At 36.0% G+C, this 26715-nt stretch overlaps 1 protein-coding gene across 3 annotated transcripts in view; it reads left to right on the top strand.

The window, feature by feature from the left end:
- The window catches only part of SCN7A (sodium voltage-gated channel alpha subunit 7), an 84010-nt gene extending 64196 nt beyond the window's left edge, over nt 1-19814 (top strand). For 2 of the 3 annotated variants that reach the window (XM_030326262.1, XM_030326264.1), the window contains 7 exons: nt 884-991; nt 11006-11284; nt 12104-12157; nt 12943-13080; nt 14601-14705; nt 15258-15528; nt 18109-19814. In XM_030326262.1, the coding sequence (XP_030182122.1) occupies nt 884-991; nt 11006-11284; nt 12104-12157; nt 12943-13080; nt 14601-14705; nt 15258-15528; nt 18109-19175 (2022 nt within the window). In that variant the 3' untranslated portion in view covers nt 19176-19814. Of the gene's footprint in view, nt 1-883; nt 992-11005; nt 11285-12103; nt 12158-12942; nt 13081-14600; nt 14706-15257; nt 15529-17332; nt 17427-18108 lie in introns of all 3 variants that reach the window. The other variant, XM_030326265.1, reaches the window with a different exon arrangement.
- Nucleotides 19815-26715: the final 6901 nt, after the last annotated feature.

Below are 26715 nucleotides of genomic sequence, written 5' to 3'. Positions count from 1 at the left end.
CTTCTAAATAAATTATTGCAAATTAACCTTCTCCTCCAACAAAAATCACACTATATCTGCAACCCACCTTCCTGTTTCCTAGTCATTGTTCTTAGGTGTACACAACCCGTGACACTTACATAAATCATATGTTTACTCCAAAGTTCACGTTAAGGCCATCTCTTAGTATAGGATAAAAAAGAACAAATTTTCACTTATGTTGCTTGAAAATACATAAAATATGAAGGTACTATAAAAGTTAGTTGTAACTCCATCACCTTGCTCAATCTCTGTTAACATTTATTAACCCTGAATGATCTTTATGCATATGTTTGCTTTAAGAAATCACCTTGGTATCTTTGTACACATTTCTATAATTTGTACTTAAACTTAACAATGTTCATATACTCTTTGATGCCTCTTCTCTGAAATACTATTTTGTATATTGTGTTAACCATATTTATATATGAATTCACATGTAAATATATTTCAAATTTTGTTTTTATGAATACATGATATACTATTACTGTATGGAAAATAATCATGAAACTGATTATTAATCTATTTTCAAACAAAAAATGGATGTAAATATTAACCCTTGATCATAAAGAATGTCAAATATACAAATTTTTTTATTTCAATAATATATATATTCCTACTAACAGAAAATGTTTTTGTCTTATCTTTATCTCTTTTAAAGTAACTTTAACACAAGGTTATTTTCTTATACTTTTCTTTAAGTCATTGTTAAGATATATTGAAATATATTTTACATCTTTGCATATTTCTTGGGAAGCTTTGACTGTTTATCATTTTTAAATAAGTGCAAAGTTTATTTTGCAGATTGTTTTGATTAAAGTTAAAATAAACCCTATTCACTCTTTTTTTTCTTAAATATATTTAGGTGTTTTGTCTTAGCTTAATAGGCAAATCTCGGGAAGAATTCAAACCACTAATTTCTGTTAAATTCCTCCGGGCACTCAGAGTTCTATCTCAATTTGAAAGAATGAAGGTAAGAAAAAAGTGTCTAAACTAATATGTAGGTTTTTATTTAGGATTAATAAATTTCTATAAATTAAAAACTTTATAGTCTTCTCATTTGCATCTTTAACAATACTAATGCAAAAACCTTATATTCCACAAATTACAAATATAGAAGAAAGGTATATGAGTTATGCTTATTAAGATTTTAGGACTTTCCTGCTCATAAGATATGAAAAATCATAAAGATAAGAAAAAAAACCCTAATAGTTGAGAGAAATAATATAAAAATTTAAAAACTAGTACTATTGTAGCCCACTTGGGTGTCTATGAGTATTAATACAATTATCTCAATGTTAAAAATATAACTGACAAAATGAAACTTTGATCACCTAGATGCTTAAAATTATAGGAATATCGTACACGCTAAGTAATTATACTGAATAAAAGTTTGAATTTTAAAATAAATTAATGTTTTCAAGTCACGCATCACAAATTATGAATTCTTGTCATCTCTCCCTCGCTGTCACGTTAAACCTCTTTTGAACAATGTGAGGGAAGCTAACAGGTAAAGCCACATAAAACAACCAGTGTTCAATCTTTTGTGCCTACAATGGAAACCCACCCCAAATGGCTCGACCTAATGGAGCAATTTATGGCCACCACAAATAGTATAATTATGTAAAATACAGTCATCAGCTATGTGCAGAAATGGGAAAAAAAGTCTAGTTTTATCTTTTATTTCATAACCATACATCTGTTTTCTTGAATTTTTTATTTATATAGATTATTTATCATTAATTTGCCTACTTGAATAATATTATAGAATATCACATATTCAGTGTAGGTAGGCTCCAGTAAGAAAATTATTTATGTTTGATGTGTATTTTTCTTATAGTTCATATATTATATATTACATTAAAACTGCCATATATTAATAAACCATAACACTTAAGATCTTTTCACTTGGCAAAAACATGGATACATGTTTTAATCTCAAAATTTAGATAATTATAGATGATTATTATAAACAAATAGAAATATAAGTAATTTAAAGTATTTTAAACCAAAAAATATGTTTCAGAAATTTTAATAGCATAATCTTTATATGATATTTATATATACACATATGCATACATAAATACGTGTATTAAGTACATTAATTATACTTTAATATATATGTAAGTACATGACTGATAGTAATATTTTTATACTTCATATGAATCTGTGATCAACTCGTTATAACAGGAATTAGTCCTGATCGACCTATTCCCGAAATGCATTGCTGGTGTTGGGGAAGAAATATTCTTACTATAACTAGAAGTTTGTACCTCTTTTTTTTTTTTTTTTCTCCAGCTTTCAAACTGATTTATTGCCTTAAAAAGATATTCAGCTCTGATATGGTATGAGTCTAGGGATCTAAAATTATGAAAACAAACAAAATTTAATGAAATTTAATTTTGAAAACTATGAAAAAAACCAAAATTTAAAAAGTAAATATATCTTTTTTTTTTATATATATGAAATTTATTGACAAATTGGTTTCCATACAACACCCAGTGCTCATCCCAAAAGGTGCCCTCCTCAATACCCATCACCCACCCTCCCCTCCCTCCCACCCCCTATCAACCCTCAGTTTGTTCTCAGTTTTTAACAGTCTCTTATGCTTTGGCTCTCTCCCACTCTAACCTCTTTTTTTTTTTTTTTTTCCTTCCCCTCCCCCATGGGTTCCTGTTAAGTTTCTCAGGATCCACATAAGAGTGAAACCATATGGTATCTGTCTTTCCCTGTATGGCTTATTTCACTTAGCATTACATTCTCCAGTTCAATCCACGTTGCTACAAAAGGCCATATTTCATTTTTTCTCATTGCCACGTAGTATTCCATTGTGTATATATACCACAATTCTTTATCCATTCATCAGTTGATGGACATTTAGGCTCTTTCCATAATTTGGCTATTGTTGAGAGTGCTGCTATGAACATTGGGGTACAAGTGCCCCTATGCATCGGTACTCCTGTATCCCTTGGATAAATTCCTAGCAGTGCTATTGCTGGGTCATAGGGTAGGTCTATTTTTAATTTTCTGAGGAACCTCCACACTGCTTTCCAGAGCGGCTGCACCAATTTGCATTCCCACCAACAGTGCAAGAGGGTTCCCGTTTCTCCACATCCTCTCCAGCATCCATAGTCTCCTGATTTGTTCATTTTGGCCACTCTGACTGGCGTGAGGTGATACCTGAGTGTGGTTTTGATTTGTATTTCCCTGATAAGGAGCGACGCTGAACATCTTTTCATGTGCCTGTTGGCCATCTGGATGTCTTCTTTAGAGAAGTGTCTATTCATGTTTTCTGCCCATTTCTTCACTGGGTTATTTGTTTTTCGGGTGTGGAGTTTGGTGAGCTCTTTATAGATTTTAGATACTAGCCCTTTGTCCGATATGTCATTTGCAAATATCTTTTCCCATTCCGTTGGTTGCCTTTTAGTTTTGTTGGTTGTTTCCTTTGCTGTGCAGAAGCTTTTTATCTTCATAAGGTCCCAGTAATTCACTTTTGCTTTTAATTCCCTTGCCTTTGGGGATGTGTCGAGTAAGAGATTGCTACGGCTGAGGTCAGAGAGGTCTTTTCCTGCTTTCTCCTCTAAGGTTTTGATGGTTTCCTGTCTCACATTTAGGTCCTTTATCCATTTTGAGTTTATTTTTGAAATGGTGTGAGAAAGTGGTCTAGTTTCAACCTTCTGCATGTTGCTGTCCAGTTCTCCCAGCACCATTTGTTAAAGAGGCTGTCTTTTTTCCATTGGATGTTCTTTCCTGCTTTGTCAAAGATGAGTTGGCCATACGTTTGTGGGTCTAGTTCTGGGGTTTCTATTCTATTCCATTGGTCTGTGTGTCTGTTTTTGTGCCAATACCATGCTGTCTTGATGATGACAGCTTTGTAGTAGAGGCTAAAGTCTGGGATTGTGATGCCTCCTGCTTTGGTCTTCTTCTTCAAAATTCCTTTGGCTATTTGGGGCCTTTTGTGGTTCCGTATGAATTTTAGGATTGCTTGTTCTAGTTTCGAGAAGAATGCTGGTGCAATTTTGATTGGGATTGCATTGAATGTGTAGATAGCTTTGGATAGTATTGACATTTTGACAATATTTATTTTTCCAATCCATGAGCAGGGAATGTCTTTCCATTTCTTTAAATCTTCTTCAATTACCTTCATAAGCTTTCTATAGTTTTCAGCATACAGATCCTTTACATCTTTGGTTAGATTTATTCCTAGGTATTTTATGCTTCTTGGTGCAATTGTGAGTGGGATCAGTTTCTTTATTTGTCTTTCTGTTGCTTCATTGTTAGTGTATAAGAATGCAACTGATTTCTGTACATTGATTTTGTATCCTGCGACTTTGCTGAATTCATGTATCAGTTCTAGCAGACTTTTGGTGGAGTCTATCGGATTTTCCATGTATAATATCATGTCATCTGCAAAAAGCGAAAGCTTGACTTCATCTTTGCCAATTTTGATGCCTTTGATTTCCTTTTGTTGTCTGATTGCTGATGCTAGAACTTCCAGCACTATGTTAAACAACAGCGGTGAGAGTGGGCATCCCTGTCGTGTTCCTGATCTCAGGGAAAAAGCTCTCAGTTTTTCCCCGTTGAGGATGATGTTAGCTGTGGGCTTTTCATAAATGGCTTTTATGATCTTTAAGTGTGTTCCTTCTATCCCGACTTTCTCAAGGGTTTTTATTAAGAAAGGGTGCTGGATTTTGTCAAAGGCCTTTTCTGCATCGATTGACAGGATCATATGGTCCTTCTCTTTTTTTTTGTTAATGTGATGTATCACGTTGATTGATTTGCGAATGTTGAACCAGCCCTGCATCCCAGGAATGAATCCCACTTGATCATAGTGAATAATTCTTTTTATATGCCGTTGAATTCGATTTGCTAGTATCTTATTGAGAATTTTTGCATCCATATTCATCAGGGATATTGGCCTGTAGTTCTCTTTTTTTACTGGGTCTCTGTCTGGTTTAGGAATCAAAGTAATACTGGCTTCATAGAATGAGTCTGGAAGTTTTCCTTCCCTTTCTATTTCTTGGAATAGCTTGAGAAGGATAGGTATTATCTCTGCTTTAAACGTCTGGTAGAACTCCCCTGGGAAGCCATCTGGTCCTGGACTCTTATTTCTTGGGAGATTTTTGATAACCGATTCAATTTCTTTGCTGGTTATGGGTCTGTTCAAGCTTTCTATTTCCTCCTGATTGAGTTTTGGAAGAGTGTGGGTGTTGAGGAATTTGTCCATTTCTTCCAGGTTGTCCAATTTGTTGGCATATAATTTTTCATAGTATTCCCTGATAATTGTTTGTATCTCTGAGGGATTGGTTGTAATAATTCCATTTTCATTCATGATTTTATCTATTTGGGTCATCTCCCTTTTCTTTTTGAGAAGCCTGGCTAGAGGTTTGTCAATTTTGTTTATTTTTTCAAAAAACCAACTCTTGGTTTCGTTGATCTGCTCTACAGTTTTTTTAGATTCTATATTGTTTATTTCTGCTCTGATCTTTATTATTTCTCTTCTTCTGCTGGGTTTAGGCTGCCTTTGCTGTTCTGCTTCAATTTCCTTTAGGTGTGCTGTTAGATTTTGTATTTGGGATTTTTCTTGTTTCTTGAGATAGGCCTGGATTGCAATGTATTTTCCTCTCAGGACTGCCTTCGCTGCGTCCCAAAGCGTTTGGATTGTTGTATTTTCATTTTCGTTTGTTTCCATATATTTTTTGATTTCTTCTCTAATTTCCTGGTTGACCCACTCATTCGTTAGTAGGGTGTTCTTTAACCTCCATGCTTTTGGAGGTTTTCCAGACTTTTTCCTGTGGTTGATTTCAAGCTTCATAGCATTGTGGTCTGAAAGTATGCATGGTATCATTTCAATTCTTGTAAACTTATGAAGGGCTGTTTTGTGACCCAGTATGTGATCTATCTTGGAGAATGTTCCGTGTGCACTCGAGAAGAAAGTATATTCTGTTGCCTTGGGATGCAGAGTTCTAAATATATCTGTCAAGTCCATCTGATCCAATGTATCATTCAGGGCCCTTGTTTCTTTATTGACCATGTGTCTAGATGATCTATCCATTTCTGTAAGTGGGGTGTTAAAGTCCCCAGCAATTACCACATTCTTATCAATAAGATTGCTTATGTTTATGAGTAATTGTTTTATATATTTGGGGGCTCCGGTATTTGGTGCATAGTCATTTATAATTGTTAGCTCTTCCTGATGGATAGACCCTGTAATTATTATATAATGCCCTTCTTCATCTCTTGTTACAGCCTTTAATTTAAAGTCTAGTTTGTCTGATATAAGTATGGCTACTCCAGCTTTCTTTTGGCTTCCAGTAGCATGATAAATAGTTCTCCATCCCCTCACTCTGAATCTAAAGGTGTCCTCAGGTCTAAAATGAGTCTCTTGTAGACAGCAAATAGATGGGTCTTGTTTTTTTATCCATTCTGATACCCTATGTCTTTTGGTTGGCGCATTTAATCCATTTACATTCAGTGTTATTATAGAAAGATACGGGTTTAGAGTCATTGTGATGTCTGTATGTTTTATGCTTGTAGTGATGTCTCTGGTACTTTGTCTCACAGGGTCCCCCTTAGGATCTCTTGTAGGGCTGGTTTAGTGGTGACAAATTCCTTCAGTTTTTGTTTGTTTGGGAAGACCTTTATCTCTCCTTCTATTCTAAATGACAGACTTGCTGGATAAAGGATTCTCGGCTGCATATTTTTTCTGTCTAGCACACTGAAAATCTCGTGCCAATTCTTTCTGGCCTGCCAAGTTTCAAAAGAGAGATCAGTCACGAGTCTTATAGGTCTCCCTTTATATGTGAGAGCACGTTTACCCCTTGCTGCTTTCAGAATTTTCTCTTTATCCTTGTATTTTGCCAGTTTCACTATGATATGTCGTGCAGAAGATCGATTCAAGTTACGTCTGAAGGGAGTTCTCTGTGCCTCTTGGATTTCAATGCCTTTTTCCTTCCCCAGTTCAGGGAAGTTCTCAGCTATTATTTCTTCAAGTACCCCTTCAGCACCTTTCCCTCTCTCTTCCTCCTCTGGGATACCAATTATGCGTATATTATTTCTTTTTAGTGTATCACTTAGTTCTCTAATTTTCCCCTCATACTCCTGGATTTTTTTATCTCTCTTTTTCTCAGCTTCCTCTTTTTCCATAACTTTATCTTCTAGTTCACCTATTCTCTCCTCTGCCTCTTCCATCCGAGCCGTGGTGGTTTGCATTTTGTTTTGCATTTCATTTAAAGCGTTTTTCAGCTCTTCGTGACTGTTCCTTAGTCCCTTGATCTCTGTAGCAAGAGATTCTCTGCTGTCCTGTATACTGTTTTCCAGCCCAGCGATTAATTTTATGACTATTATTCTAAATTCACTTTCTGTTATATTATTTAAATCCTTTTTGATCAGCTCATTAGCTGTTGTTATTTCCTGGAGATTCTTCTGAGGGGAATTCTTCCGCTTGGCCATTTTGGATAGTCCCTGGTGTGGTGAGGACCTGCAGGGCACTTCCCCTGTGCTGTGGTGTATAACTGGAGTTGGTGGGCGGGGCCGCAGTCAGTCCTGATGTCTGCCCCCAGCCCACTGCTGGGGCCACAGTCAGACTGGTGTGTGCCTTCTCTTCCCCTCTCCTAGGGGCAGGATTCACTGTGGGGTGGCGTGGCCCGTCTGGGCTACTTGCACAATGCCAGGCTTGTGATGCTGGGGATCTGTCGTATTAGCTGGGGTGGGTAGGCAAGGTGCACAGGGTCAGGAGGGGCAGGCTTAGCTCGCTTCTCCTTAGGTGATCCACTTCAGGAGGGGCCCTGTGGCAGCCGGAGGGAGTCAGATCTGCTGCCAGAGGTTTGGCTCCGCAGAAGCACAGAGTTGGGTGTTTGTGCGGAGCGAGCAATTTCCCTGGCAGGAACCGGTTCCCTTTGGGATTTTGGCTGGGGGATGGGCGGGGGAGATGGCGCTGGCGAGCGCCTTTGTTCCCCACCAAACTGAGCTCTGTCGTCTGGGGGCTCCGCAGCTCTCCCTCCCTTTGTCCTCCAGCCTTCCCGCTTTCTGAGCAGAGCTGTTAACTTATAACCTCCCAGATGCTAAGTCGCGCTTGCTTTCGGAACACAGTCCGTCAGGCCCCTCCGCTTTTGCAAGCCAGACTCGGGGACTCTGCTTGGCCGGCGAGCCGCCCCTCCGCCCCGGCTCCCTCCCGCCAGTCTGTGGAGCGCGCACCGCCTCGCCACCCTTCCTACCCTCTTCCGTGGGCCTCTCATCTGCACTTGGGTCTGGCGACTCCGTTCTGCTAATCCTCTGGTGGTTTTCTGGGTTATTTAGGCAGGTGTAGGTGGAATCTAAGTGATCAGCAGGACGCGCGGTGAGCCCAGCGTCCTCCTACGCCGCCATCTTCCCCTCCTCGAAGTTTGTACCTCTTAATCCCCTCCACCCACTGCCAACCCCTCTCCACTCTGACAACCACTAGTTTGTTTCCTGTATAGATGAGTCTGTTCTGTTTTGTTTTGTTTGTTCACTTGTTTTATTTTTAAATTCCACATATAGGTGAAACCATATGGTATCTGTCTTTCTCTGTCTGACTTATTGCTTTTAGCACAATACTCTCAAAGCCCATCCATGTGGTTGCTAATAGCAAGATCTCATTCATTTTTATGGCTGAGTAATAGCCCATTGTTTATATATACAGCATCTTCTTTATCCATTCATCTGTTCATAGATACTTAGGTTGCTTCCATATCTTGGCTATTGTAAACAATGCTGCAGTAAGCATAGAAATGCATATATACTTTCATATTAGTGTTTTCATTTTCTTTGGGTAAATATCCAGAAGTAGAATTATTGAATTATGTACTATTTCTATTTTTAATTTTTTGAGGAACCTCCATACAATTTTCTATAGTTGCTACACAAATTTACATTCCCACCAACAGTGAATAAGGGTTTCCCCACCCCACATCTTCACCAGCACTTGTTATTTCTTATCATTTTGATACTAGCCATTCTGCCAGGTGTAAGGTGGTATCTCATTGTGGTTTCCGTTTGCATTACCCCAATGATTAGTGATGTTGAATCTCTTTTCATATGTTAGCCTTCTGAATGTCTTTGCCTATTGAGGTCCAATTTTTTAATTGGATTGCTTATGGTTTTTTTTATGTTAAGATGTATAAGTTCTTTATATATTTTGTATATTAACTAACCCTTTATCAGATATATCATTTGTAAATATTCTCTCATATTCAGGAGGCTGCCTGTTGATTTTGCTGATGGTTTCCTTCACTGTGCAAAAGTTTTTTATTTTTTGTGTAATCCAGTAATAGTTTATTTTTGCCTTTGTTTTCTTTGTCTGAAGAGACAGAAAATGAAGAGAAAATGTTGTTAAGGCTAACAACAAAGAGATTACTACCTATAGTTTTTTCTAGGATTTTTATGGCTTCAGGACTCATAATCAGGTCTTTAATCCATTGTGAGTTTATTTTTGTGCATGGTATAAAAACGTGGTCCAAATTCATTCTTCTGCATGTGGCTGCTCAGTTTTCCCAGCACCATTTATTGAAGACTGTCTTTTCCCACCATATATTCTTTCTTCCTTTGTTGTAGATTAATTGACCATGTCATCATGGGTTTATTTCTGGACTCTATTCTGCTCTATTGCAGATCCAGATCTTTAAGCTTCATCTCAACCTCTGGAAGTTCTGTAGTTGATTGAGTTCTGAAAACATACCATTGAATATATAAGGAAACCACATGATTACAAAATTAATGTTTTATGCATTTAATAAACTCCAGGGGCTGGGTACTCTTACTACTGAAATATTTGTATCAACAGTATCTACTACTTTTATTCTTACATAAGTGTATTTTCTGATGGAGATAGCATTTTTTTCATTAGAGTCATCAGTGGACTTCTCAAAATATCCAAAGTGCTAACAAAGGATCTGTGACTTAGTTTTAGGAATAAAGTGTTACTGAAAGCACAATTAAAAGTTAAAATATTTATTCAAGTCCAGAAAACTGAGGGATATCAGCAAAAAAGTACAACATCCAGTAATGGCTAAGGGAAGGGAAGGTTAGAATGGTAGAAAAGAGAATCAGTGGTCTTCACAAAAAGAGAGAGGGGGAGAGAGAGAGAGAGAGAGAGAGAGAGAGAGAGAGAGAGAGAGAGAGAAATGAGGTTGGTAGAAACGAATCAAAAGTGTAAATGCTAAAGGAAAGATATGTACCAAGAATGAATATTTCTGTTGGTTATAGGAAATGCTTTACATTTGCCATAACAGCTATAGTGGAGTGATAAGAATAAAATCTGATTATAATATTCAAGAGAGAAGGGAGTTGAGGAAATGGAGATGGTGATTCCAGACTATTACTATTAATCAAATTCAAGTGCTTGATTTATTTCCCAAACTTCCTGCTCTGGAGTGGCTCACCAGTGACATAGAGTGGTGCAGTGAGGAGGTTTGTGACTCTGCAGGGTGCAGAGGCCCATTCAGTGTTTCTTGAAATAGTCTCTTGCCTTTATTTCATTGATCTACAGTCTCTTGGTCCTCCTCGTATTTCCCCTGCCACTTCAGTGTCTGCTTTGTAGGTTAATCCTCCCTAAAGTTAGAATCACCCAGACTTAGATCTAGGCCTTTCTTTCTCATTTTATATGCTTTCTAGATAATATGTACACATACATACCCACAGGTTCAGTTGTCTTGCCCATTTCTGGCCCAATACAGGAAACTGATAAATGTGTTAAATCAGTGAAATAATTATTTTACTAATCAACGCAGTTGCTTTTTCATGATTTTTTTAGTACAACTACTTTGAGACTATCTGGATTTTTAATGTATATTTTTAATTGAAATTTATAATTTAGGTAATTCAAATACTGGCATGCTGGCCTATTGAATCTTTAGAGATGACCTGTTTTTGTTATTTCAATATGACATTACATTTAGTATTTCCAGTTCAACTAAAGTGATTTCACATTTCTTACCTAAAGTTTACCTGTTTGTTTTTTATATGCCAGGTGGTTGTGAGAGCTTTGATAAAAACAACTTTACCTGCTTTGAATGTGTTTCTGGTCTGCTTAATGATCTGGCTGGCTTTTAGCATCATAGGAGTGTACTTATTTGCTGGCACGTTCTATGAATGCATTGACCCAACAAGTGGAGAAAGGTTTCCTATATCTGAAGTCATGAATAAGAGTCAGTGTGAAAGCCTTGTGTTTAATGAATCCATGCAATGGGAGAATGCAAAACTGAACTTTGATAATGTTGGAAATGGTTTCCTTTCACTGCTTCAAGTAGTAAGTTCACTTTTGATGTTTTTTACTTTTTATCAGTGTTTTTAGATGTCCGTGCATATTATAGGTGGACATAGTGTGGACAAATGTGAATGAACAAAATGTGAATGATTACTAGAGTTGGTTATAACATATTTTAGCAATTATTTAAAATACATGTTATGCAACATACTACACTAGACTCATTTGGAAAGATGAAAGTGAAATGCAGACCCTGCTTTCCTGGGAGAAGGAAGTGAAGATGAAGGTAGGACTGACGGGGGAGATGGCAGGTACTGGCCAAACCTATTTCCACCATCACTGATAAGGTAATAGGGTCACAATTTTTGGTACAACTAAAGTTACTACTGTTTTGTTTCTACTCAGTGCTATGAGGAATGGCTACTCAGTCATCCACCATCTAACAGAAGTGAGGAGATAAATCATTCATTCTTGTCTTACCACCCCGATAGAAAAGCACATAAATAGCAGTTACCACTAACAATGACACTTGGGCAATGTGTATTTATTTGTCATTTATCTATCTACCTCTCTCTCTCTCTCTCTCTTTCTATTTATACTATCTTACAACATTTTGTTATCAACTACAGTAAAACTACTACAATTAAGCTAAGTAAAAATAAATAGTTGTTAAATAGTTGTTAACAGATAATAGAAATGCAACAATGAAAATGATAAAGGTCTCAATTACAGGGTATATTGAAATGTGGTCAGCCTTAGTAATCAAATGTTTTACTGTATTAATAACAAATTGAGTTTCACTTTTTATTTGAAACAAAGCTTAAGATTTCCATAAGAATTAAATACATGCCATTTTTACAGGCAACATTTAATGGATGGATCACCATTATGAATTCAGCAGTTGATTCTACTGGTGTAAGTATAATATAATCTTACAGCCATTGTTAAAATTCAAGAAAAGTTATTTTTACAATTCAAGAAGAGGGTACCAACAATAATAGAATAGATAACATGATCAAAGTGAATGCTTATAGTAGACAGAAATTAAATACATTTCAAATTGAACATTTCACAGAAAACGAAATCCTTCCAGGATTATGTACAGTGGTTGAACCCCAATAAGCCCATTTGAAGGATTATCAGACTTCATAACAATGGTTAAAACAATGCAATAAATTTTAAAATCCAAATAAACAAAGCAATGATATCCTTTCACTAACGAGCAAAGAGAAAATATTACTTCCGTAGAATTGTTGGATTTTCCTGTTGTAAGTTGTTTTATAAATCTTATGTTTTAAAGCGTTAGTATCAATATTTTGCTTATTTTTCACTTTTTAATTTATTTTTATTTTTAAAGACTTTACTTTTTAGAGCAGTTTTAGGTTTACAACAAAATTGAGAGGAAAGCATAGAGATTTCCCCTATACCCACTTGACCCCACACATGCATAGCCTATTATTGATATCACTTACCAGAATGGTACATTTTTACCCAGGATGAACCTACATTGACAGATCATACTCTCCCAAAGTCCAGAGTTTATTTGAGGGTTCACTTGGTGTTGTACATTATATGGGTTTGAACAATTGTGTAATGACTGACATGTAACTATGATTACAATATCATACAGAATATTTTCACTGCCCTAAAAATCCACTATGCCCTGTCTTATTTTGATTATTTTTTAACTTAACTTTTAGGTAAATAAGCAACCTAATTTTGAAGACAACATCTACATGTCTTGTTACTTTATCAGCTTTATTGTTATTGGATTATTTCTTCCTTTGAGTATGCTGATCGGTGTTATTATTGCTAATTTCAACAAGCATAAAATAAAGATAAGTATAAATATTCTTTGTTCATTAATACCTGAGAAAACACATTTATAAGAATGTCCTGCTTCAAATAATTGGTTTTGGATTCAGCTTAATGTAATTTTTATTTGGTGCTTATCTATTAAAAAAATTTGATGTTCCTGCATATTGATTGCTAAAATGTTCATCTTTACATTGTTTTATATATTGAAATATAAAAAACAAGTTAAAAGGTTAAAAATTGCAGGTGTTTCTATATATATATATGTTTGTAAATAATGACATGCTGACCAACAAGTAATATTGTGGTACATCTGCACAAATAGGTGAAGAAGTTCAAGAAAAATAAGCTACACTTTTTTACTCTCTGATATGTTCAAAGCCTTCAGAGTCATATCTAGCATAGACATCTTTGTCAGTGCAGTAGCTTTTTCTGCTAGAAGTAGGGGGTATCCTAAATCCTAACCCCATGTCCTAAATAGCAGTGCTTGAAATCAGTAAGGGACAATTCAGAGACAGAATTGAAAAACCCATTTGATCCCACCTCCACACAAAGGCCTTCAAGGCTTCTGCAAATGCAAAGGCCTCAAAAGTCATTTAAATCTGCTTATTTTAACCACAGAGACCTACTTTCTAGAGGTATAGGAAAGCCTTCTAAAAAATCAAAAGAATAGTCTAGTTTTGAAATTCTGTTTTCAGCCATGTCATCAAAGTTTAGTCATGTGCAGCATCTGATAAACTGCTCTCAGCCTCCACTAATCAAATGGGATTAGAAGATCAGTGATCAAATATCTATTTGACTGGAAGCTTCAGCTTCTTGGGATCAATCCAGTGGGATAACATTCCAGGATTTGCTCCTGGGCTTCAAACCGGTGACCCCTATCAAATTTAAGTAACTAAGTCCTGACTTAGGGCAGTAACAATTCCTAATTTCTAGACTAACACGCTAACCATTTACCTCTTATTCACTTTATATATTTTGTATAAGATACTTAGTACTAGGAACACAAAGATGAAAAGCTCTAAAAGGTACTATGAAGAAGTAAGCACAAAGTGCTGTTGGATTAATAGTATAAAAAATATCTTTTGAAAGTATTATTTAGTAAATTAATATATGAACTTATAAAAACACATAAATGCCCAATTATATTTTTTCCTGTTATTAGAAGATACAAACCAATTTTTCCTTAGCTTTTGAGTTCAGTTTTTCTTGATAAACCTTTCCATTTATCCCCCTGTTTCTCCTTTGTCTCTGCTTAACATGAGGTAGGCCTCAGTAGACTGAAAAGTTAAAAAAGAGTAGACTACCCACAGGAAAGTGCACCAAAAGATCATTGATATCGGTCATTACCATATATTCTACATGTGCTCGGTATGGATTTGTGTGCAGAAATCAGACATGGTTAAATGTGATTTAGTTCATTGCCTTTAAGACCTTTATAAAAGGTTAAATCAGTAATTACCAAGCTTTCCAAAATGTATATTGACAAAAGGTGAAATTTAGATTCATGTGATTTTAATATCTTTTTCTTTCATTTCTTTACCAGGGAGGCTCAAATATCTTTATAACAGTGAAACAGAAGAGACAATACCATGCACTGAGGGGGCTGTTGCATGAGGACTCTCAAAAAATAATACGTCGCCCAAGAGTAAGAAAACATCTAGATTTGTTTTCGAAGCTTCGTAAAAAGTTTATTTCATACATTCTCTTTTTAAAATGAATATGTGTTTTTAAAATTCTTCACAAATGCAGGGTGCCTGGGTGGCTCAGTCGGTTAACCAAACCTGACTTTGGTTCAGGTCATGATCTTGTGGTTCATGGGTTCAAGCCCCAGGTGGGGCTCTGTGCCTGCTTCCATTTCTGTTTCTCTCCCTGCCCCTCCCCCGCTGATGCTCTGTCTCTCTCTCTCTCTCTCTCTTTCTCTTTCAAAAATAAATACACATTTAAAAAAATGTTAAATTCTCCACAAATGCTTTTGACAAAATTTAAAAATATGTTCTTTAACAACGTTTTGATGATCTTTTTGTTTGTTTTGACTATACATTAGAATTCTAGTTTGACAAAAACTTAGGTACTCACTTATTTTCCTGTTTATGCTGGGAGGTAAATTATAAACGTAAAGACTATATGTGTATGTATATATCCTACTAATAAGGCTATTACACCCACCTTTTTTTTTTTTTTTTTTTTTTACACACAGAACAAGTTCCAAAGATTCATGTTTGACTTGGTAACAAGCCAAGTTTTTAATGTCTTCATTATGGTTCTTATCTGTTTCCAAGCAATGACCATTATGATACAAAGTGATGAACAGAGTTCAGAAATGGACACTGCTCTCTACTGGATTACCTTATTTCTTGTTATGGTATACACGGGAGAATGTGTACTGAAGCTCATCTCTTTTCGTTGTAACTATTTCACCATGGGATGGAACATTTTTGATTTTATGGTGGTTATTTTCTCTATTACAGGTAAGAGTTTGTTTAGTTAGATTTTCTTTTATAGTAATACTAATTCAGGCAAGTTCTTATACTAAATATGTCCCAAGATATAGTCTTTTAGTAGGCAAAACAGATAGAGACCCTTTTTATTCCAATAGCAATGGCTTGTATTTTTACATTCATACATGTACACATGACAGCTATAAGATACTAAAAAATACTTGGTGAATTAATACATAGACTTCACTTAAGAGGTTACCAGGTAAATGCTTAATTACCCCTTCAGTATATCACATACATTATTTTTCTAGGATGTGTCTAGAAGGAGCTTTATGTCTTAATAAACTTTCAAGTTCCCTATTTTTTTTTTTAATCTCCAAAACTGTTTACAACTTTCACAATACTAGAGTGTTAGGCTTTAATGAATTTGTCACCAGTTTTCTCTTACTTTGGGGATCTCAGTCTTTTATTTAACAATTATATTTGAATAGATATTATGCTATACCCAAAGAATTCAGTAGTAAATAAGGAAGGCATAATCCCTGTAGGCACACGGTTTACAATGTAGTAAGGGATTCAGGTGATTAAACAGTACATATTTAATGTTGTGCTATTAAGGTTATGATAAGGAAAGAAGCACGTGGTGTTACAGCAGCACAAGAAAGGGGAGTACCTATCAATAAGTAGAGGTCAGAGGTCACACTTCCTGGATGAAGCAAAATCTAAATAGAGACATATTGAATAGGGGTAGACAAGTAAAGATTCTAGGATAAAAATGTTTTAAGCAGCGAAAAGTTTGTTTCTTGTCTGCCTCCCCATAAGATACGTACTGGAATATAAGCTCCATGAGAGACAATATTTAGATATTTATTGTGTCAAGCACTATTCTATACAGTCACTAGTGAAAAGGTAGACAAACTATTTGCTCAATTGTGATTCCAGAAAATTCAGCTTATTCATTTGGCAATAGAAGCAGTTCAACTATTGATAGACAGGTAAGAAGAAAGGAAAGAAGGGGCCTTTGGGATTAAAGTCAGAGCTACTGAATCAGCTATCTCAAAGGAGAGGAAATCACAGTCAGAGAGAAAGCTGTTTGAATATGAAATCTCAGAAGGCGAAATATCCTGGGTCCAGAATGTAGCTATAGCTGCATGTGACTAAAGTAAAGTGATGGAGATTACAGTTAAGAAAGTCAAAGACCGAGAGACTGGCCTTTCAATGAATTGTGGATGGTAAGTGTTGGGGTGGAAAGGGTGACAGTGAGCCAAGTACTAAAGTCTCCATTGAATATGAATAAGGGGGGAGGAATATCATAGAACCAAGAAATGGTCGGCAATAGTATCATAGTTCATTGGCATGATCCACAATGTGTCAGGACGGAAATTTATTTTTTTTCTTTATAAAATTGACTTGAAGCATCTGGAAATCGCATTGGAAAAAAATGAAAGATGCTTGGTCATTCCATTTTTCTACTCTGAGAAATATGGAGTGGGGAAGAAAGAGCTCTTTACACTTGAGAACATTCCAAGGGAGATACTGTCTTCAAGATAGAGTCAGATTTTAGATAAGAAAGGAGGTGAACAAAATCTAAGATGAGGATGTAGAAAAAATTATCTACAATTAAATGGGGATACCTCTGGCAAAATGGAGGAATTTGGAAGATTGTAAGGAAAAATGAAAATCTGAGTCAGAGCAGAAGATTCAGTAATACACTGTGGAAATGAAGGTATAGATAAGGTAGAATGTCAGAGAGAAGGTTATGGACAGTGATCAAGTTGAACGGAAATATGAGACATGATCATTCCAGATTCAACAAATATACCATATCATTTAGAAACTTCATGGAATTCTCCCCTCCCCATCTTCTCAACTCAAAATGAACGACAGTCTCTCCAGTACTTGCAGAGGACATCCCCTATACTTTTATGGTAATTGTAATTTTATAGTTCTAGCTCTCACTCCCTCATCTACCCACAACTGCTACAAAATAGTTCTAGGCCAAGACTCATTTATTTAATTCAATTTAAAGCTGCTAAGAACCCAAAGACTATTTATGAAATAAATAAATTATAATCTGTGAATCACTGAATGCCAGACATTTTTGTAATTATATTTATCAACTAGGTCTTTCTGCCTTACATTATAATTACTTTAAATGTCTACCTCTACTCTCTAGAATATAAGGCCTTTGAGGACAGAAGTCAGGTCATTCATCTTTGCATTTTGCATTGACACCTTTATACTGGATGTCCAATAAAGGCTGGATTTAGCTAAATTTATTTATCTAACTGCAATCAGAAAAAAAAGAATATGACTACTATTTTGTATTATGGAATCATGCCATCTGTGATTCCAGAATTAGTTGATCTATAATGGCATAATAAGATGATGATTCAAATAATTATCTTCCAAATTTTGCTAGATACCCTGAAAATTGCCACAATGATTATTTGGCTAATCCCCACTTTCAATATATTCTGTTATATGGGAAGGATTAATAAAATGATCTTAACATATAGAAAAAAATGGAATGTAAAATAATTTATATTCCTCTAAATACAATCATATTTAAATAGTTTTATTACCTGTTTTATCTTCTCCCACACCAAGGACTATTTCTGCCTCTGATGGTAGGATACTACCTTGTGCCTCCTTCTGTTGTGCAACTGATACTACTCTCACGGATCATCCACATCCTACGTCCTGGGAAAGGACCAAAGGTGTTCCGTGACCTGCTGCTTCCTTTGATGCTGTCTTTCCCAGCATTGTTGAACATCAGTATTCTCATCTTTCTGGTCATGTTCATCTACGCCATCTTTGGAATGTACAATTTTGCCTATGTTAAAAAGGAATTTGGAATTAATGATGTGGCCAACTTTGAAACCTTTGGCAGCAGTATGCTCTGTCTTTTCCAAGTTACAATATTTGCTGGCTGGGATGGGATGCTCAATGCAATTTTCAACAGTAAATGGTCAGACTGTGATCCTGATAAAATTAACCCCGGGACTCAGGTTAGAGGAGATTGTGGTAATCCCTTTGTTGGAATTATTTATTTTGTCAGTTACATCTTCATATCATGGATGATCATTGTAAACATGTACATTATTGCTGTCATGGAATTTTTAAATATTGCTTCTAAGAAAAAAGCCAAGACATTAAGTGAAGATGATTTTAAGAAATTCTTTCAGGTATGGAAGAGGTTTGACCCTGATAGGACCCAGTACATAGACTCTAGCAAGCTTTCAGATCTTGCAGCTGCTCTTGACCCTCCTCTTTTTATGGCAAAACCAAACAAGGGCCAGCTCGTTGCCATGGATCTTCCCATGGCTGCTGGGGACAGAATTCATTGCCTTGACATCTTACTTGCTTTAACTAAACGAGTTATGGGTACAGATGTGAGGATGGAGAAAGTTATTTCAGAGATGGAATCAGGGTTTGCATTAGCCAACCCTTTTAAGATCATGTATGAACCAATTACAACTACTCTGAAACGAAAACAAGAGGCAGTCTCAGCAACCATAATTCAGCGTGCTTATAAAAATTACCGCTTGAGGCGAAATGACAAAAATACATCAGACATTCATATGATAGATGATGACAAGGAAGTTCAAGCTACCACAGAAAATGCTTATTTTGACAAAGCTGAAGAAAAGTTAACTATTCAAAGCCAAATCTAATCCCACTTGCCACCTTTTTTCACCTTTTTCACATATTCTAAAAATGTTAGAAGTTTGAATCAGAAATAAAAATGAAGATCAGAGAAGTAAAGATTTTACTTAATAATCAATTGTTTACAACCCATGGAAGTTAAGCTTGTGCTCACAAGACTCCATGTCAAGTTGACTTTCACCTTTGTATACTGAGTCTAACCAAGATAAGCCCTTAGAATCACTTTAGTGAGTTAAATGGGTTAAATTTGCCATTTGATAATCCAATGCTTGTTTTCTCTATCTGGCTTTTATGGTGTGTGTTTCATCTAGAGGACTGAGGAGGTGATGGTAGAGATGAGTAGCTTTCTTGTATACTTTATGTCTACTTTAACTTGATGGGATTCAAATCATCATTAAGAGGACTTAGTTACAAATAAACAGTTACTTTCTTAATGTCGGGTAGTGTTAATAAAAACACAGTGCTGCAAGCTGTTAAATCATAAACTTGTCAGACAGATGTCAACTGGGGAAGAGAAAGGACAGGTCTTAGAAAGTGCCTTTGAGATCAACCACAGATAGTCTTGGGCTGATTCAAGCCACTTTGGTTAACTGGAGCCTTGGTTTTTGTTTTTGTTTTTGTTTTTGTTTTTGTTTTTGTTTTTGTTTTTGTTTTTGTTTTTGTTTCCTTCCTTCCTTCCTTCCTTCCTTCCTTCCTTCCTTCCTTCCTCTCTTTCTTTCTTTCTTTCTTTCTTTCTTTCTTTCTTTCTTTCGGTACTAGGAATTAATATTGCTTAATTGTTTTTGGATTCCTGGTTTTTCATCTTTTTGGCTACTTCTACCTAAGCTCTAGTTCTTCAACAGAATGGATTCATAGAATAAGAAGTGCAAAGGGAACTATAGTTATGGCCTACATTTTTCTCATTTTTTCTCATTTATGCTTTTTTAAAAAGGATACATTTACTAAAACGATACGATATAGAAACTGTTAGTAGATTCATATCTATCATAACACTGATGTATTTTTACCATTTAGCCATAATGCAACATTGAGTAGTAAGAGCTGGCAAATGAAAGTCATAATATGAATTCGAAGAGTCGGGGTTACCATTATGTGTAAGGATTTTTGCAGTGTCTTGATCTTTAATTGGGAAACTGTGGCCACTTTGAAATACTTTTCACTGACTTTATGGTTCTCTATAACTTAGAGAAAGACAGCAATCACTGAAACTGTGAGGACTCTGAATAGATTAAAGTGTAAGTTTGTTGTTGGTGGTGTTGTATAACATTAGCGTATGCAGATTAGTTTTTACTTTGTCATTTATCTTTCCAAGTTTTTTTTTTTTTGCTGTTTTTAATCTTATCACACATTCTGTAAAATGTTTTTATATTTGAAAAGCTTGAAAATCCTAAGTATTAATTTTCACAGTTGAAATTATCTTTAAAAGATAGACACAAATAGTTGGTCTTTGACATAATCATAAAAATGCAGCCACTCATATCCATGTAGTTCAAGATTCTGATATTTGTTCCATTTGTATTAAGATTGATTACAGTGTACCCACAAAATCCCAAAGGATTCAGAAAGAAAATATGCATACTGTTGATGTAAGTGACAAACTTTAAATATGTTGTATGACATTCAATATCACTTAAATATCAGTAATTGTATTTTATTATGAATGCATGATCTTGAGCCTTAACTTTATAATCTATTTCTGCTCCTCAGAAATGTATTAACTTGACCAAGATGCCTTTGGAGGAACCCCTAAGTAAATGTAATTTCAGGGTTCTCTTTCTTTCTAGAAGTGTTCCTTCCCTTTGTCCTCTGCTCTTCATCATCGGATGGTGACTAGTGAGGAATTAGCATTAACTTGGTGACATGGTGACAGCTGGTGCTTTGTCTAAATTTCTTAGTTTTCTATTTCTTGGAAATGCTTTATGTAAAAACTGCTTCAGATATTTAAGCTGAATCTTAATTTGCTTCTGTAAATGCAAGACCATTAATTGATTTTGGTTTGAAAATTAGATCTTTTACTTGTAAACCATGTTTGCTACTAACCTTCCAAAAATTGTGTAAAGAATTATTTTTTAAATAAGTCTTACGATATATTCTACTTTTTAGATAATATACAAAATAATAAATACAACATGTTAACCACACTAAACTTTGGTTTTTTTCTCTGGTAAGTCAGGTTGTCTAGTGTGTATAACACCAACTTTTAAATTTTTTTTTTTTCAAAGTTTATTTATTTTTGGGACAGAAAGAGACAGAGCATGAACGGGGGAGGGGCAGAGAGAGAGGGAGACACAGAATTGGAAACAGGCTCCAGGCTCTGAGCCATCAGCCCAGAGCCTGACGCGGGGCTCGAACTCACGGACCGCGAGATCGTGACCTGGCTGAAGTCGGACGCTTAACCGACTGCGCCACCCAGGCGCCCCTAACACCAACTTTTAAAATGAGCCTAACATTAAAGCTTATTCATTTAGGTTCAAAATTTAAAACTGGCAGAACTTGTGCTTCTTTTGGATTCACAAAAATTTGTAAAATAAATTTTAGTAAGCTTAGCAGAGACCTTTACACATTGACATTCCTTCTGTCAAAGTCATAAAATAAGTCAGATATATCTCAGTATTAACTAGAATTTTCTTTATGGAGGATAATGCTGAAATTAAATTGCTTAGTGTGCTATGATTTATCAATGTGTGCTTCTTTAAACTTTTCTTTCTGCTTCCTTAATAAATATAATGCACTTTAACATGATTTTAAAGATACTGGAAATAGCTACTACCATTTATTGAGCAGACTATTTTATGCCCAGCTTGTGCTAAGTATTTATCATGCACGAACTGAGCATTCACAATAACTCATTAAGTAATAATTTTATTTTTATAGATAAACAAAATAGACTTAGAAGGGTTGTAAGAGCTTCTGTATGGCACAGAACTTGTAAATGACAAGGCCAGAACCCCAAACCAGGTCTAGTTTCTGAGCATTAATATGTAACCACTATGGTTAATAACTGTCTTATAATAAATGACCTAGCTATAGACAGAAGTTTAAGATGAATTAAGTTGTTGTAGAGAGATAAGTTCACTCTCTCTCTCTCTCTTGCCATCTCTCTCTCTCTTTCTCTCCCTTCTCTCTCTTCTGTGGTAAAGGGACAACCTCTGGAAAAATGAAAGACACAAGAGATAAAACTACTATAGAAGTGTTTTCATTTAACATTTATTATATGCTGGATATTAGAGGTAAGCCCAGAGTCTAGATAGATACTCATATGTACGTACATACATACAAAGACAAATATGAGACTAGAGAACTTACTAGAAGGGGAAAGCATAACTACACAGCTAATTATAATATATGGTAATTTTTATACTATTGTAAATTGAAATATGTATTCAGGAAATAATGGTGGGTTCTTACTTAGTAAAGATGAGTTAGTAAAGTGGGCCCCTAATGAAAAAGAAAGATTTTATCAATTAGAGAAGAAGGTAACTGTAATCAGCACAGACATCTTTAAGAAAAGGAGTCCATTGGGGAGCCTGGGTGGCTCAGTCAGTTGAGTGTCAGACTTCAGCTCAGGTCATGATCTCGCGGTCTGTGAGTTCAAGCCCCACTTCAGGCTCTGTGCTGATTCAAAATCTGAATCTGGATAGAACATTGGAAGAGAATTATCTGGGCATCCTGATCCCTTGCCAGACAGGCTTTATTTTGTCCTTTGGTTCTTTTTTGTTTGTTTGTTTGCTTTAATTTTTGTGTTAATGTTTATTTACTTTTGAGAGAGAAAGAGAGACAGAGAGAGACAGAGCATGAGCTGGGGAGGGGTCGAGAGAGAGGGAGACACAAGCTCCAGGCTCTGAGCTGTCAGCACAGAGCCAGACGCTGGGCCCAAACCCACAAACCATGAGATCATGACCTGAGCTGAAGTTGGACACTTAACCTATGAGCCACCCAAGTGCCCCTTGTCCTTTGGTTCTTGAACTCTCTCCTCAACTGTTCTTTCCATAGACTCCAGGTCCACATTCTCAATTCTAGCAGTCAATGAAGACTGCTAGAAGTCCAGTGAATGACTGAGTCTTTACTCTCGAGGTGGGGATTTTCATCTTTCATGTTAGAGAATCTAATACTGTCAGGGTGGGACACTTACTCATCTCCTCGTCTGTAAGTGAACCTCTTATCTTCATAGACTCCAAAATCACATATGAGCTCAAAGGATTTTCTTTCAATTCCAGCTAGTTTATTAACCACCCCGGTGGCACAATACCCCTAAGTCCTGGATTCTAGTCTGGATCACATGAGATTAACTTCTTCAAATGATCCAGGAGTTCAGACTCCCCAATCATGCAAAATTTCATCATTCTCTCCATCTTTTCTCCCTCCCATTTTCCTTTCAGAACATTCTGCTGAGCACCCCTAGGTATTGGACACAACAATTTAGAGATAAACAAGATTCTCTTTATCCTTAAAAGAATAATAATCAGAGCTTTCCAGAAAAACAAAAGTAACAGCATGCACAGGTATCACCCACTATCCAAGAGTAGAGTGTTCCTATGAAACCTTTTATAAGCTTACATGAACTAAAGAAACAACTACCACTAATTTTTATGAAAAAAAATTATGATTCCCAAAACTAAAAAATAACCTCTTAGGCTTTTATGACACCTTAGGACACAACTGGCTAATGGATACATAAAATATATCAAGACAAAGAAAGTATGGATACTCACAAACACGGTTGAAAGGTATGGTGGGGGGCGCGTGGGTGGCGCAGTCGGTTAAGCGTCCGACTTCAGCCAGGTCACGATCTTGCGGTCCGTGAGTTCGAGCCCCGCGTCAGGCTCTGGACTGATGGCTCAGAGCCTGGAGCCTGTTTCCGATTCTGTGTCTCTCTCTCTCTCTGCCCCTCCCCCGTTCATGCTCTGTCTCTCTCTGTCCCAAAAAATAAATAAACGTTGAAAAAAAATTTTTAAAAAAATAAAAAGAAAGGTATGGTGGTTTGATGCTGAGATGCTAAATGTAGTTCTGGGGAAGGAGCTCAGTGGGGCCGCTCTCACTGCCTGGATGACAAATGTATAGGAGGAGATTTATTATTATGAGAAATGGTTCACATGATTACAAGAAGCTGAGGATGTGACACTATACCATGTGCAAACAGAAGAATCAGGAAAGTCAGTGGTATAATTCAGTCCAAATCCTAAGGCTTGAGAACCAAGAGAGCATGGTGTAGCTCTTGGTCCAAGGCCAAGGCCAAAGAATGTGGAGAGAGCACTGGTGTTTAAGACCTGGAATCAATCTTAAGACCCAAGAACCAGAAACTTCAATGTCTAAGGGCAGGAAAAGATAAATGTCCTAGCTCAAGGACAGAGAGAGAGAATTCACCCTTGTTCCATCTTTTTGTTCCATTCAGTCCCTAATGAATTAGATGGTGCTTAACTACATTGGTGAGGCTAGTCCTTTTTTTCATCCTTTTACTTTTAACAAACCGATGTCATTGGATTTGAAGCAACTTTCTTGTAAGCAGTATATAGCTGGGTCACATTTTTTAATCTGCTTTTTATTGATGTGTTTACAACATTTACATTCAAGGTAATTATTGATATGTTAGCACTTATATTCCATTTATCATTTGTTTTCCATTTGTTTCGTCTGGTGTCATTTCTCTGTTTCTTCTCTCTGGCCTTCCTGCACAAAACTTCAACACGTTTTAGGATTCCATCTTGATTTACATAGAGTGTTTTTGAGTGTATCTCTTGTATGTTTTTGGTAGTAGTCATTCTGAATATTACTATATCTATGTATATATGAATTATACCATTCGCTAGCATCAACATTTTACCACTTTGAGGGAAGTGTAGAAACCTCACTCTCATTTATATCTCTTTGTCTCCTCATTTTTAAGTATCATCGTCATGGGAATCAGATCATTTTTGTTCCAAACAAAAACTGGATTGATGTTCCATCAAATATGGTTTTAAAACCCAGGAAATGAATGATTCTTTGAATGTACCCATATTTCTGCTCTTTGCATTATTCCTTCTTCCTTCCTAATACTCCAGCATTCTTTCTTTTATCCATTCCTCCGTTTGAAGAATTTTGTTCAGCCAATCTTTAAGAATAAGATATTTTATTTCACTTTAATATTTCTATAGTTTTCATATGTTGAAATAACACTTTTTTATTTCATTAGAAATGCTTATTTCTTTTTAGAGAGAGAGAGAGAGTGCAAGAGTGAGTGGGGAGGGGCAGATAGAGAGTGAGGGAGAGAGAGAATCCCAAGCAAGGTCCACTCTGTCAGCACAGAGCCCAACATGGGTCTTGAACCCACCAACTGTGAGGTCATGACCTAAACCTAAACTAAGAATTGGAGGCTTAACCAACTGAGCCAACCAGGTACCATTATTATTAAATTTTAAAAAAAAGAATATGCCTACTAGTAGTAAATTCTTTTAGCTTTTCTTTTTCTGAGCATCTTTTTATTTCTCTTTCATTCATCAAGTTTGGATTCATAGAATACAGAATTTGTGGCTGACAGTTCTTTCATTTCAGCACTTGAGAAATATGGTACCACCCTCTTCTGGTTTCTATGACTTCAGATTAGAAATCCATGATCAGTTGAATTGGTATTCCCCTGCAGGTAACACTCATTTCCCTCTAGATTTTTTTCTTTGTGTTTATTTTTCAAAATTTTAACTGGCGTGTCTTTGACATGGATTTCTTTGTGTTTATCCTGTTTGGAATTTGCTCAGCTACTTGAAATTATAGCCTTGTGCATTTTATCAAATTTAGGATATTTTCAGCCAATACTTCTTCCAACAACTTTTCAGCCCCTCTCTTTTTTTTACTTTCCTCCTGGGACTGTGCTGATGTGAATGGTGGTTCTTTTGTTGTTGTCTCATAAGTCTCTGAGGCGCTGTTCATACTTTTTCCAGTCAATTTTCCCCCCCTCTCTGTTGTTCAGATTGGGTGCATTCTATTGTTCTATACTCCAGTTCATGAATTTTCTCCTGTTATCTTCACTCTACTCTATTGAGCCCATCGACTGAGTTTTTTATTTCTGTTCTTGTATTTTCCAGTTCTGTGATCCATTTAATTTTTTCTTCTAAAACCTATTTCTTCAGAGATTTTCTATTTTTTTAATTTGCTTCAGGATAATTTTTAATTGATTGCTGAAGCATTGTTGTAGTGGATGCTTTAAAGTATTTCTCCGATAATTCCACCATCTGATTCATCTCAGTATTGTGTCAACTAATTGTCTTTTCTTTTTCAAGGTGTGATTTTCTTAGTTCTTAGTATTCTAAGTGATTATTTTTCATTATACTCAGGGAATTTTGTCTACTATGGTAGGAAATACTGGATCCCATTTAAATCTTTTATTTTGGCAGGTAGTCACACTGTTTAGGTTTAGCACAGAGGTCTTGTTCTAGTTTCGTGAGCTCTGGTTCCCCGGTAGCTTAGTTTTTCAGAGGCGTTGTAGTGTTATTTTGACCTTCTTGCTTTATCTGCTGTGGCTTGGACTCCCACTGGTTTCTGTTGGTATTGCATGAAGGACTGGGTGATATCCAC

The sequence above is a fragment of the Lynx canadensis genome, chromosome C1 (assembly GCF_007474595.2).
Source record: "Lynx canadensis isolate LIC74 chromosome C1, mLynCan4.pri.v2, whole genome shotgun sequence".
Classification (NCBI taxonomy): Eukaryota; Metazoa; Chordata; class Mammalia; order Carnivora; family Felidae; genus Lynx; species Lynx canadensis.
This window is presented reverse-complemented; position numbering and strand designations above follow the sequence as displayed.